Genomic DNA, 15112 nt, shown 5'->3' on the forward strand with positions numbered 1-15112 from the left:
AGGTACAGCAAAGAGGGCAGTCCAGAATTCTGCCTGAATTTTGCATGAGCTGGAAGCTCTAACTTATGGCAGCCTCCTACAGCTGTCAGTGAGCTTCTCTGCCACCCAGAATGACCTAGATCTGAGCATTAAGGCCGCTCTTTCTCCAGACCCCAACCTGCCCCCGGCATGCTCAATGCTGCAAAGGGGCGCAGGCTGCATTCTTTGAATTCTCACACAGGCCATTGTGGTTTCTGTATGTCACCATGGTATATAGAAGAAGCAGGGGCTAGAATTTGGCCAATTCGCTGTGGGCGGGGCTGGCTCTACTGTTTTTGCCACCCCGAGCAGCGCGCCGAATTGGCACCGCGGACAGTCCATGTGCCGTTAGGGCAGCACGCGCATTTCCACGGCGGCGGCAATTTCTGTCTTCAGACGGAAGACAGAAGCCGCCAAATTGCCTCCGCGGGCAGCTGAACATAGAAGCTGTTGCCGAATTGCCACCATGGACAAATGAACATAGAAGTTGCCATCGACTGCGCCCACCGTCCGCGGCGGCAATTCAACGCGCTGCTTGGGGCAGCAAAAACACAGGGACTGCCGCCCCTTGCAGATTGCCACCCCAAGCACCTGCTTGGAATGCTGGTGCCTGGAGCTGGCCCTGACTGTGGGTTACATTGAGTCAGTTAGTCACAGCCCTGATTAAGAGACAGTGAGGAGTTCAGTACCAAGGGGAAAGCATCTTAGATACATTCTTCCTGAAAGCAATATGCCTCTCTGAACTCCCTGTCATGGTTGCTGCTACAACTTTTATGGGGGGCAGCCTGCACTTTGCTGCATACAACTTCCATTCTGTGGCCCAGTGCTGAGATGGTGTGGGGCCACGACCCCATCTCCTCCCTGCCATCTTTGGAGCACTGTGCACCCTTTGGGCATTGGGCAGGGAGCAGGAAAATTAAGTAAAGGATACAAGGGATAAAAGATTGACCATCTTCATAGTCTGACACTGCAATCATGTGAGCAGTAGCTTCTATACCAGGGGTGGCCAACCTGTGGCTCCGGAGTCATATGCAGCTCCTTGTATAGGCACTGAATCCGGGGCTGGAGCTACAGGCACGAACTTTCCAATGTGCCGGGGTGTGCTCACTGCTCAACCACAGGCTCTGCCACAGGTCCTGTCCCCACTCCACCCCTTCCCGCCCCCTCCCCTGAGCCTGCCGTGCCCTCTTTCCTCTCCCCGCTCCCAGAGCCTCCTGCACACCATGGAACAGCTGATTTGGAGGTGGAGAGGGAGGGAGGAGGAGGCACTGATCAGCGGGGCTGCTGGTGGGTGGGAGACGCTGGGAGCAGGTTGGGGAAGCTGCTGGGGTGCTGCAGACGTATTACTGTGACTCTTTGGCAATGTAAATCGGTAAATTCTGGCTCCTTCTCAGGCTTAGGTTGGCCACCCCTGTTCTATACCTTGAAGCTTTGCAAATAGTCATTTGTGGGCATTTCATTACTAGAGGGCTCCAGAGGTTATAGAAAGAGGTATAAAAGCATGAATATCCTCTTATACAACAGAACTGACCAAAACTAGCTGACTTCTTAGGGGAAATCCCTGTATAACCAGTTTCAAATAACATATATGCTCTGTCCCTTCCAACCTCTTCCATGGTTAATGTAATAACATTTTGACAGGGCTGCTGAGCAACAGGAAGCAACATGCACAGAATTTGTTGTTGATTTAATTAGGTTAATTATTTGATCCACCATCATGGCAGTGAGATAAAATTTGCTTTGCCCATTATTGCCTCAGGAATCCAGCTCATGAGGCAGACCTGAAAGGGAAAAAAAATCACCTTACAATCAAAGATCCTTTTATACCTCGGAAACACCAAGCTTCTGAGGGAGTTTTCAAGCCAATCAGATTGCCTGAGAAGTTCTCCACTTTTTGGTAGTACCATAGTTATGGGTGTCAGAGTCACAAGCGCTGCACCCATGTACATGCCAATGCATAGAGACCGTGATGTAGACTGCCTGAGCAGGGCCCCAAGAATACAAACGTTGAGCCCCACCACTCCTGTCACTTATTCTGAATAAGTGAGACACAATATTATTTTCCCAGTTGCAAACAAACAATGTACAGGTTTGGCGCTTTTTAACAAGGCAAAGAAAAGCCTTAAGTAGGTGTGGCAGAGTCAGTGCAGAGATTTTCAATTTCCCATTCTAAGCACATGTGGTGTGGATCCCATGCATGCTGCAGATTCACAGAAATGACTGTAGAATATGTGGGTTTAATTCTAGGGTGACTGGATAAAATTCTATGGCCTGTGTTATACAGGAGGTCAAACAAGATGATCTGAAGGTCCCTTCTGACTTTACAATCTATGAATTGGTCATTTTTCCAAAGAAATTCCTGAAATTGCTACTTTGCATCAAAGTCTCCATTGTGTCTCCCTGCCTCACTTTGTGATCCTCTGTACTTCCCCATAAAGGTAAGTAGTTTGTTGCAACTACACCTCCCTCCTGGTGCTGCTGCCCTTAAAAAGGGAGAGAGGCAAATAGAAATTTCTCTGGCACACAGGGCTTGTCTACACTGACAGTGCTGCAGCTGTGCCCCTGTAGTACATAGTGAAGATGTTACCTATGCTGATGGGAGAGCTTCTCCTCTTGGCATAGGTACTCCACCTCCCCAAGAGGCAGTAGCTATGTTGATGGGAGAAGCCATCCCATTGACACAGCTCTGTCTACACCAGGGAAAATCCACACCTCTGAGCAACATAGTTATACCAACATAAGTTCCTACTGTAGACCTAGTGTCTTGTTATGCTCTGATGTGCCCAGGACAGCAATTCCAAAATACAAAGAAATCGAAGCAAGACATGGTAGGTAGGTGGTCAGTCAAAACATGAAATAACCATGAACCAGTTAAGTTAGCAACGATCTGAACAAGACATAACAGCACATCCTGAGTAGCCACACACACCCAATGCTACGCGTGCACGAGCACACTCACACACAGAGACACTGGAACACTGAGTTCAGGGAGCAATAACCAGGAAATGAACAGGAACAGACAGCAAGAAGCAGGAAGGCAGCACACACACCTCCATGACCTGAGCTATCAGTCTGGGAAGACCTACATGACCCAACCTCACACCAGAGCCACTACTGGACTTTTATTCTAATTAACAGGGGTTATTTCTAGTCACTTTGGCCAGTTAAGGGGCCATGGAGGGCATCTGTAGAAGGAAGCTTTCAGTTTTGTATGGAGTGGGTTGCTTAAAGCAACTCAGCACTGAAACGGGGCAGGGCTACACTTAAAACGCTGCACCACTGTAGCGCATAAGTGAAGATGCTCCTATGCAGATGGGAAGAGGATTAAGTGGCGAAATAAAGTCACTTACCTGACACTGATTGCTACAGATTGCCAAGTGCCAATTTAATTGAACTATATTGTATTAAAGCACTTAAGAAATAAACTAGTTTTAAAATGATAGGCATTCAAATGGATTAACGTCAAATGGTCTCAAAGGCTTCAATATTTCAGATCCTCCTTGGATTAATGAAAGCAGTAATGTAATAGTAATAATATATAACTCTCCAGCCAGAAGAATCCCATCAAACATGACAAAACTAACACTCTCATATACAAAAGGGTCATTTCAGTCACCACTCGCATCAGCAAGCTCCCAAAGATTTTTCTGCTGAGATGCACAAGGAGGAAAGGTAGAGTTGCAAAAGGGTCTGGAGCAAAAGGCAGGGACTGCAGAAAATGAGGAGGAAGGAGTCCCAAGCTTCCCAATAGCATAGCCTATAGGTACAGGTATCTGCTAAGTAAGGCATAGGTATAAGTGTAATAAAACTATTGCAAATTCAGAAGGGTGGGGGGGGGAGGAGGCAGTTCCCAACTGAATAATTCTAATATTGGGCCAGATCTTGGGACAAGAACCTACCAGACCTCAGTGTTACTGGGTAATTCTTAAGTAATCAGTATAATTAATCACACAATCAATAGATCAGGCGACAATAGGGCCAAGGGCCTTTTTTTCTGGGCAAGTGTTGGCCTCACTCTGCTCCCATTGGAGCCACCTGTAAAGTTCCCATTGACTTCAACGCAAGCAGAGGGAGGCCAACACGGACAATCCTGCCTTATATCTATATCTTGCTATGAATTCTCCTGCTATTGATTATACAAGTGGGAAGTACAATGAGTTAGATAAAAGCATCATTCCATGGAAATAAAAGAAAGCACAAATAGGGAGAACAAATACATTACCCAGATGTTAGTACTTACTTTTTAATAGACTGCAGAAACTGAGCTGTAGAACGTATCCCACCTTCTTTGTAAAGGCTGCTTGCCTGCAGCCATGGGAGTGAACGCAGAAAGTCCCAGAAATAGGGTTGGTTGTGGAGGCTTTCAACTACAGAAATCGTCTCCTCAGTTTCATTCCAGTCCATCTTGATTTTTAAGAAAAATGTGTTAAATGTGACCCAATTATTTCATTGGGGGTGGGGTGGGAGAACAGCAGCTGTCCTCTGCCTCCTCCCATACACAGGAATTTCTAACCATGTAAAACCCTTCTGGGGTGTGGCATTGTTGCATTAATGAAATTCACCCTAGGAATGAGTACACTCCTTTTTCAACTCATGGTGGTTGTAACTCTGCTGCATGTGAATCTCTTGTGGGAAAACTGAGTTATGAAAAAAACCTAACTAGCTCTTTCCTCTGCTTCTGCTCATGAGTGTACAGGACATGCCACTGCTAGGAGACGAAATCTGAAAGATGATTAGCTTGACAATCACAACAACAAAACTGTAGAGTCTAGAGAATCATAACTACTCATCTGCAAGGGGTGAAGAGGAGTGCTATAATGAAGCTTCTATGTATGCCACCCCTACTTTGCACCCAAGGCCGGCTCTAACTTTTTTGCTGCCCCAGGTAAAAAAGAAGAGCGCCACCCCACCATAACACCCCCCCCTCCCCGAGCACCATGCTGCCAACCCCCCCCCCAGCGCCGTGCCGCGCCGCCCAAACCCCCGCCCTCCCACCCCCCGAGCATCGTGCCAGGCCACCCAAACCCCCGCCTCCCGGCGCGCTGCACCGGGCTGGGCCAGCCGAACTCCCCACCCACGGCACCGCACCGGGCCGCCCAAACCCCCGCCCCCCTGGAGCGCCGGGCCGGGCCACCCAAAGCCCCGCCCCCCCCCAAGCGCCGGGCCGGGCCGCCCAAAGCCCTGAGTGCCGTGCTGCACCGCAGAAACCCCCACTCTCACCCCAGCGCCGCGCCGCCAAAACTCCCCTCGCGCTGCCCGGACGAAAAAAAAAAAACAAAAACCACACCACGAGCGCCCCCCACCATCCCAACATTGGCCGCCCCTTCTAAGGTGCCGCCCCAAGCACGTGCTTGGTCGGCTGGTGCCTGGAGCCGGCCCTGTTTGCACCTCTTCAGGAAAGTCCTTTCATGCAAACAGATAATAAATAGATTGAGGTGATGGACTCGTTTCTGCTGAACTGACTGTGACTGGGGAGATCTATTTTGCAAGATCACACCTTCAGATGCTTCTGTAAAAAACAAGCTATGCTAACCCCCATATTATGGGGTCATGTTGGTGAATTAGACATTAAATTATGTTGGTGAGTACTTCAACAGGACTCCTTTGCATAAATATTCATCAACATGAATAAGGCTTGGAGTGGAAACTGGAGCCTTTGTATTTTTTATTAAAAAAATAGTAGAACCTCCAAGGCCAAATACAATGAAAGAATAAAACTGACATTTGTCTTTGTAAACTGGGGATGCACACAATTTTTGTTTTTATTTTCAATTCAGTACCAGGAAGAAAACTTTGCATTTCTGCAGCTTCTTTCAGTCAAGGCTCTCAAGAGCCGTTTATAAATGGTACACTAAACAGCATCCAATCCCAGGTTTGAAATTGTAGTTTGCAGTTTCATGAAGAGTCGGAAATAGTCCCTGATCAATTTTGGAGAGAATTCATTATTTCATTTTTTTTTTTTTAAGCGAAGGTAATGATTTGAGAAGGATGCAGAATTGACAACACTAAAGATTGAATTCTGTGTCTATTCAGCCTTGGTTTTTTTGTTGAGACTGCCAACTGTTACGATGGTGGGTGATTTATCCACTAGAGACAGGACAGACAGCCAACTCGTCTCACAGAGGCTATCACAGGGGTCATGGGAAGAATTTTTCAGCTAAACCATGTAATCCTTGTCCTTCACTCCATCTCCACCCCTCCTCACTGCATCTCACCCAATAAGGTGTAATCTCTTCTAAGTAACAACAACCTCTTTCACTGTGAAGTGCCTACCACCTTTTAGATGCTGTAAAAATAATCAACAATTCTCAATACATAAAGCTGAGTCTTTTTAGGTGTTTTGTATTATGCTTTTATACATCTTTGTACACATGTTCAGAGAGTGGCCTAATGCACTTTTTAAAATCTCCAGATAATCAACAAACATACTTCACACAACAGAGGCTTTTAGCCACTAATAATGCAGGTTGGATTCAAACCAGTGATGCAGCAATCCATGACCCTCTATATTAGGTCCCTGAATCACTGGGCCCTCAGCAGAACTCCACTTTCTACAATATGCTTTACTACAACTTGAAAAAATAAAATCTATCCATTATTGCCAAATCTGAAATTGTAACTTTCCACACACAAAAAAAATTACTTACGGTTAAGAAAATGGAACTGTTGGTGGACCCTGTAAAAATAAATAGTTTTCCTTTTACACAGAGACACGTTATTCTTCACGACAGAAGTATCACTACTAAATACAGTGAATGAACACTTAATAAAAGGCCATAAAACTAGCAGTGCACCGAAGAACTGGTGATCTGATAACCTTTTGCACTTCCTAATATTTCCAGGTATCATTCCATAGCCAATTTTAATGAAATTACTTACCAGGGATGATTTTCACTGGCAAGGCAAAATTATCATGTAAACTGTAGGAGAGCAATATGGTCCCAGGCACTACTGAGGACACTATTCTGCTTAGACAGGGTTACCAAAAGAGTGCTGGGTGTCCTACGCAATATAACAGGTTAAATGCCATCCTATTTCAGAGGAAAGGCAGCAGAGTGGGGGTAGTGAAGTGTGCTGAAATGCAGATGAGTGGGGGGTAATGGAGGGTGCTCGTGGTAGATCTGACAGGACAACTACTCTGCAAGGTTGCTTTGTGTGTACAGGGGGGATGCATTTGGAAGTCATTACTGCTTCTTTAAAGCAAGGCAGACAGGCCCTCTCTCCCCAGTATGAAACCCCTTTCTAAGCTCCCCATAGACTGGTGTGGTTCTGTACCATCCCTTACTCAGGTCAGTGGCTGAATGTCTCAATTTTTGCAGCATATGCACAGGCTGTAGCATAGGCACTAGGGGAGACAGGGGCTAGGTCGAGTCACTCCCATGTGCACACCATGCCTCTGCACACCTGGTGGGCCAGAAGGGTGCTCTTGAAAACTTGCCTGACAGGGTAATCAGGTGATCATATTACTAACCCTTGTCCTTACCCTATGTTATTAGGGATACGTAATGTCAGGTTGCCAACCCTCCAGGATTGGCCTGGAGTCTCAAGAAATTAAAGGGTATGTCATGTGATGAAATCTCCAGCAATACATCCAACCAAAATTGGCAACCCTACACAGAGCTGTAGGAGACAGAGCTTTATTGAGCAGACTGGGTGGCCAGTGTTCCATGCTGCAAGGCCTGTGTTTGTCCAATCGTAGCCAGGCCACAACGTCTGTGCCTTTGTGCCAGGTGTCACCAAACTAGGGCTCTTCCTGAAACCTGACCTTCTTTTTCCAGTCCCACTCATTATATTCCTCTCCCCAACCACTTCCCTGCTATTTATCTCCACAATCGTTTTTGCCATGTCTAATATTTAGATTGTAAATGTATGGGGACGGGCATACATGTCTCTGTAGAACACAGCACAATTCTGGGCTCTATAAAATAAAGAAAACCCCCAACAATCGTTATCATAACAATGACAATACTTCTAGATCCACTTCTTAGCTAAAACAATGATTTTTTTTAATGATAAAAGGAAGCTATGTCTTTTTCAGTGGCTTTCGCTCAGTGCCAGGTAAGCACATCAGCCAATTACTAAACGAGGATAACTTACCTGAGAACTTTGATTCTTCCTCCCACAGCTTTTGTAAAGCAATAGCTTTCTCTGAGGTCTCTGAAATCCCCTTCGCAAAGTCTTGTATCTCTTTCAGGAATGTCAGGTCAGTTCCCATAACGCTGTCCTGACCACTTTGGAAACTGGAAGCGCTTTCCATGAAAGGGGGAAAGGGAAGGTCATTTCAAAATAGGAATTGGAAAAAGCAGGTGCGATTTCCTCTCCATCAGCTGTGAGCACCATTTTGCATATTTGGGGTGAGAGTTTTTAAATGTTCCCCATTTACCCATTTTTTGTCAGTTCATTACAGTTGCCTTGAGTTGTGTAAAAATCCCACAAAGCCGTGGATAGGAAGACAACGAGAGCTGCCCTATTGGAACAGCTAATCTGGTGTAGTTGGGTGTAGTTAGACTCTTCCAAACAAGTCTAAATGAATTAAAATGCACCTAGATGTGAGAGACTGTGGGAGAGGATTTCTTCCTGAACTCGACTGATGGTTAGGTTTTGACTTGAAGACTGAGAATTAACAGGATGAAATAGCAGAGACTAGCACAGCGGTCCCCAAACTGTGGGACATAGAGGAACATCCAGGGGCAGCTGTAGGACCCAGGTCAGCCCCATGGGAGGCAGGGAGGGAGCACCACCCAGCCCAGCTCCATCCCCAGCTTCAGCTCCACTCCACCCTTTGCTCTGCCCCCAGCCTAGCTCTGCCCTTATTTCCTCTCTCTGCCCTCACACCAGCTCTGCCTCTAGCCCCAGCTCCTCCCGCAGCTCCACTTTCAGCCCAAACTCCTCTGCTGAGCCAATTGTGCAGTAATGGAAAGGGGGATGGACAGATTCCATTACTAGTAATCGGGGGGGGGGGGAGCGCACAACAGGAAAAGTTTGGGCACCACTGATCTAACGTAACTGCAGTTGCTATTCAACGTGAGAGTAGGGTTGCCAGACATCTAGTTTTTTACTAGAATGCTCAGTCGAAAAGGGACCCTGGTGGCTCCAGTCGGCACTGCCGACCAAGCCATTAAAAGTCCAGTCAGTGGTGCATCGGGGGCCCGGGGCTAAGGCAGGCTCCCTGCCTGCCCTAGCTCCGTGTGACTCCCGGAAGTGACCACCAGATCCTTGCGACCCCTAGACACATGGGCGGCCAGGGAGGCTCCATGCACTGCCCTCATGCACCGCCCCCACAGCTCCCATTGGTCGCGGTCCAGCCATATGCCTAGGGGCTGCAGGGACCTGGTGCCCACTTCCTGGAACCTGTGGTAAGCGCTGCCGGGACCCCGAACCCTGAACCCCTTCCCGCAACCCAAACCCCTGCCCGAGTCCCCTCCCGCACCCCAAGCCCCTCATCCCCAGCCCCACTCCAGAGCCCACACCCCCAGCCAGAGCCCTCACCTCGCCCCCTCACCCTAACCCCAGCCCTGAGCCCTCTCCCGCACCCTGAACCTCTCATCTCCGGCCCCACCCCAGAGCCTGCATGCCCAGCCGGAGCCCGCACCCCCTCCCACACTCTGAACCCCTGTACCCCAGCCCGGATCCCCATCCTACACCCAAACCCTTAATCGCTGGCTCCACGCCAGAGCCTGCACCGCAATCCTCCCCCACCCAACCCCCTGCCCCAGCCCTGAGCTGTCTCCCACTCTCCAAACACCTCATCCCTGGCCCCACCCCAGAGCCCACATCCCCAGCCAGAGCCCTCAACCCCCCGCCGCACCCCAGCCCTGAATCCTCTCCTGCACCTCAAACCCCTCATCCCCAGCTCCACCCCAGAGCCCATACCCCCAGCCAGAGCCTGCACCCCCTCTCACACTCTGAACCCGTGTCCCAGCCCGAAACCCCATCCTACACCCCAAACCTTTAATTGCCAGCTCCACCCCAGCTTCACCTCTGCACCCCAGTCCTCCCCTACCTGCACCCAACCCCCTGCCCGGAGCCCTCTCCCATACCCTGAACTCCTTGTTTCTGGCCCCACCCGGAGCCCACACCCCCAGCCCAGAGCTCATATTCCCCAGCACCCAACCCTCTGCCCCAGCCCTCTCCCGCACCCCAAGCCCCTCATCCCTGACCCTACCCCGGAGTCCGCACCCCCAGATGGAGCCCTCACCCCCTCCCATACCCCAAACCCCTGCCCCAGCCCACTGAAAGTGAGAGAGGGTGGAGGAGAACGAGCAATGGAGGGAGGGGAGATAGAGCGAGGGGGGGGCATGGGGTGGGGCAAGGGTGTTTGGTTCTGTGCCATTAGAAAATTGGCAACCCTACACAAGGGTGAAATTCACTTTGGGGCAGGTGGCGTGAAATAGTGCACAGGCCTCATACTGGACCCTACACTGGGGTATATTTCACCCTCTGTGTATGTTACTAACCTACTGACCTGCCTTGGAAACGTTCGGTGCCTTAACAAGCAACAAACACTACAAACAATAACCACAATGATAACAAAAAGCAGCAATAGTAACAGTTTCTGAGGCAGATGCATGCTGACGGCAGCAGGCTTGCTGCTTAAAGCATAATTCTACTCTGAAAAGTGACTGTAGAGATGGCGTCGTGGGGTTAGATATCAATTGCCTTGCACTGATTTCCATATTAAATTTTCCAGTAAAATAGAAATAAACTGCACAGTTCCAGACTTGCCACTACTGGGCCATCAAAAGTTGTAGTTATGAAGATTTTAATATAAATCTATGCAAATGTCATGCAAATACAAGCTCAGTCATTTAATGGGCTAACAGAGGCATGTCTGGGGACACACAGGAGATTCTGCTTTATTGTTGACAGTATCTATATACCTAAAGCATATGACAGTTTTACTAGTATATGCAGCAGTTCATGTAAAAAACAGCATTATATTACCAGCACTGATTTCCCCCAAATCTTAGCACATATACATTTTTCAGCTAAACCGAGCCATACATACTTTCTATAATAGTGCCATCTGGTGGCTCGCTGACAACATCACAGTTTCCAAGCCCTGAATATTAGTTGTCAGACTAAGCATATGGCCCGTATTTCTCTCTTCCTTTTCTTTACACAACAAAATTCCCAAGAATGACCCTGGACACAACAAACCTCATAACAGAAAAATTCTGATGAATACATTTCCTAGATTTCTAATATAATGGTAGGGTTACCATACATCCGTTTTTTTCCCCAGACATGTCCGGCTTTTCGGCAATCAAACCCCCGTCCGGGGGGAATTGCCAAAAAGCCGAACATGTCCGGGAAAATGCCGGCCGGGCACTTCCCCTCCCGCAGCTGCTCTGCTCCTCCCCTGACTTTTCGGCTCTGTTTAAGAGCCGAGATGCCCGAGCGCTACGGGCTTCAGGCAGCCCCCTTGCCTCCGGACCCCAGCCGCCGGCCGGGCACTTCCCCTCCCGGGCTTCGGCGGCGCAGGGTCCGGATGCACGGGGGCTGGCCAAAGCCGGTAGCGCTCAGGCAGCCCGGCTCTTAAACAGAGCCGAAGAGTCAGGGGAGGAGCAGAGCCTCCGGCCGCGGCGGCTCTGCTCCTCCCCGACTCTTCGGCTCTGTTTAAGAGCCGAGCACTACGGGCTTTGGGCAGGCCCTATACCTCTGGACCCTGCGCCACCGGAGCCCAGGAGGGGAAGTGCCCGGCCGGGGGCACAGGGTCCGGAGGCATGGGGGCTGCCCGAAGCCGGTAGCGCTCAGGCAGTCCGGCTCTTAAACAGAGCCGAAGAGTCAGGGGAGGAGCGGAGCCTCCGGCCGCCCGGCAAACCGTGAAGCCGGTAGCGCTTGGGCTTCGGGCAGCCCCCTTGCCTCCGGACCCTGCGCCCCTGGCTGGGCGCTTCCCCTCCCAGGCTCCAGCTGCGCTGGGGAAGCGCCGGCCGGGGGCACAGGGTCTGGGGGCTGCCCGGCAAACCGTGAAGCCGGTAGCGCTTGGGCAGCCCTTTCCGCGTGGCTGGGAGTGGGAGGGAGGAGGGGGCAGAGTTAGGGCAGGGAGGGGGCAGGGAGGGGGCAGAGTTAGGGCGGGGCTGGGGGTGGGAAATGGGCGGGGCCAGGACCCCGTGGAGGGTCCTCTTTTTTTATTTGTTAAGTATGGTAACCCTATAAATGGGCCCCAGGAACAGAGTTCTGGTCTGGTTGTCAGCTTCCCCTGAACTTTAAGCAGGCATTTGGTTCTGGGAGTTCAGGCCTCAATCCTACAGTGAGCTCTGTGCTGGCAGACCCCCTAGGCCCACATGGAACTCCACTGACTTCAGTGGGGCTGTGCAGGGGTGAGCCCATGAGGAACTCAGTGTAGGACTGATCATTGAGGCTTGCTTCAGATTTTGATCATTTAGCTATTCATATACCTGAACTGTTTTTGATATTAGGGATATTTTAATTTGGGGGGCTTTTAAAAACTAAGCAAATATATTGTTCAGAGGAATTACTACAGGGGTCAGGCCTGGGGTCTGGCTAGTCTGGTGTCCTGTCTCCAACAATAGTCAGCACCAGATGCTTCAGAGGAAGGGTCAAGTAACCTCAGACTAGGCAGATATAGGATAATCTGCCTCCCTCACCATGTCTCCTCCTAATCCCTTTTATGGGGTTTGGTTCTAGTTAACATACAAGGCTTCCCAGGGAGAGGAGGCTACTTCATGTTATTTACTTTATTTAGACAGAGAAAATAGGGTTACCATATCTCATAAATAAAAAAAAGAGGACCCTCCACGGGCCCTGGCCCCGCCCATTTCCCCACCCCTAGCCCCGCCCCAACCCCACCCCTTCCCCACCCTAACTCCGCCCCCTCCTCCCTCCCACTCCCAGCCAGGGGGAAAGGGCTGCCCCAGTGCTACCGGCTTCAGGGTTTGCCAGGCAGCCCCCAGACCCTGCGCCCCCAGCCGGCGCTTCCCCAGCGCAGCTGGAGCCCGGGAGGGGAAGTGCCCAGCCGGGGGTGCAGGGTCTGGAGGCTGCCCAGCAAACCGTGAAGCCGGTAGCGCTTGGGCTTCGGGCAGCTCCTCTGCCTCCGGACCCTGCGCCCCCAGCCGGGCACTTCCCCTCCCGGGCTCCGGCGGTGCAGGGTCCGGAGGCACGGGGGCTGCCCGAAGCCGGTAGCGCTCGGGCAGCCCGGCTCTTAAACAGAGCCGAAGAGGAGCAGAGCCTCCAGCTGCCGTGGCTCTGCGTAACTGACACAGTGTCAGTTACACAGAGCCTCCAGCCGCCCCGGCTCTGCTCCTCCCCGACTCTTCGGCTCTGTTTAAGAGCCGGGCTGCCCGAGCGCTACCGGCTTCGGGCAGCCCCCCGTGCCTCCAGACCCTGAGCCCCCAGCCGAGCACTTCCCCTCCCGGGCTCCAGCGGCGCAGGGTCTGGAGGCACGGGGCTGCCCGAAGCCAGTAGCGCTCGAGCAGCTCGGCTCTTAAACAGAGCCTAAGAGTCGGGGAGGAGCAGAGCCGCCATTTTCCCGGACATGTTCGGCTTTTTGGCAATTCCCCCCGGACGGGGGTTTGACTGCCAAAAAGCCGGACATGTCCGGGAAAAAGAGGACGTATGGTAACCCTAGAGAAAAGGCACATATCTGAGAACTCTAAACAAAAATACAACTCCAAACCTACCTAGATTAGCCCCATCCCACAGTGTAAATCAACCAAATAGCTGGAATTAAAATCTCTCTCCCTCCCTGAACTTCCACTCAGCTGATCAATAGCCTCTTATTGGCCACTGTTCTCACTGACCCCAAGCCGGATAAACAGAAGAGCCTCTCATCATGACTTAGAGGTCAACAAATTCAGGCTATTTGGGACCAATGGAAGCAGGAGCTGGGGAGCAGTTATGGAAAGCAGCCTGCTGCCAGCCCCTGTTCTTTCCATCCAAGGGATTAATAGCTTGAGTGCTGCTGAGGATCATAACTGCAGCAGTACTACCCAGGAAGGGAGATTGCCTGTTAGATAGGCAGAGCACAAACCATTTAAAGGCTGGTTTACAACACTTCAGACTTCACTTGGAACTAACTGGCAGCCAGTGCAGACCCCTGGACACCACCATAACATACTCTCAGTGTGAAACACTGCTTGAGAAGCAGACAGTTGAATTCGGTACTATTTTACTGAGCGTTTGAATGGTCTTAAGGAAAAGCCACATCTAGAGAACACTAGTAATTTAATCAAGTGACAGAGGCATGGGTAACTGTAGCAAAACAAGCTCAGATGGAAAAAAATCTTAGCCATAATTCCTTGCTGAGCATGCAGGAGCAGCTGTGACCTTCAAATTGCAAACTCAAGCTAAAAAACACCCAAAGCCCCCACTCAGTCAATGAGGCCTATACAACCACTTCCAGTTAGTTTTGTTTGGCTTAATCCTAATCCAGCAAGCTCCCATGCAAACCTCCCACTCAGTGCTTAATTTGCAATGAAAGAGATGCCGGAGCTCAGGCAATTTTTTTACATTCATAACTGATGCAGGAAGGCCAGAAGTGCCATAGTTATGAACTCCCAAGCCCAGAGGTGCCAGAGCTCAGCCCTGGCACAAATTATGCAGGCTTTCACTCAACCAGATGGGTAAAGTACTCAGCCAAGGCAGACAGATCATACCTCCTCTCTATTGCCATTGATGCTCAAAGGGCAACCTAGCTGCTTTCCTGCACAAATTGTGGAAGTCTTCCTACAGCCCCCCGACTTCTCAATTTGTATAGGGCTACACAAAATCAGTATCTGCCCTGGCAAAGAGAGCAGCAGGAACTGCTAGATAAGGTTCTGATCTTGATTTTAGAAAAACTGCCATTTTTGAGACCCATGGGGCATTACTGGGAGATTCAGGCCTGAATTAACTCCTTCCCTGGTGCAAAGCCCAGTGCAGTGACCAGGAGGGAAGGCAATAAGAATGCAGGGAGCTTTTTAACCTCCTGGCTCTGGTTAAAGTAGTCCTGAGGTCTGCCCTAACTTGCACTTCTCCTACAATGGCCACTGTGGGCAATTGTAGCCCTGCACTGTAGCTAGGTCATTAGGCAAGCCCCAGTCACACCCTCACCTAGCTCTAGAACAACTGCACAAGGTGCTCATGCTGGGGA

At 50.3% G+C, this 15112-nt stretch overlaps 1 protein-coding gene across 1 annotated transcript in view; it reads right to left on the reverse strand.

Annotated features, from left to right (window-relative positions):
- The window catches only part of ABCA13 (ATP binding cassette subfamily A member 13), a 281687-nt gene that overhangs the window by 244093 nt on the left and 22482 nt on the right, over nt 1–15112 (reverse strand). The window contains exons 4-6 of the mRNA XM_054018854.1: nt 8116–8267; nt 6666–6694; nt 4259–4422 (exon numbers count right to left, since the gene is read on the reverse strand). Coding sequence (XP_053874829.1) covers nt 4259–4422; nt 6666–6694; nt 8116–8267 — 345 coding nt within the window. The remainder of the gene's footprint in view (nt 1–4258; nt 4423–6665; nt 6695–8115; nt 8268–15112) is intronic.

This window comes from Malaclemys terrapin, chromosome 2 (genome assembly GCF_027887155.1).
Source record: "Malaclemys terrapin pileata isolate rMalTer1 chromosome 2, rMalTer1.hap1, whole genome shotgun sequence".
NCBI classification, from domain to species: domain Eukaryota; kingdom Metazoa; phylum Chordata; order Testudines; family Emydidae; genus Malaclemys; species Malaclemys terrapin.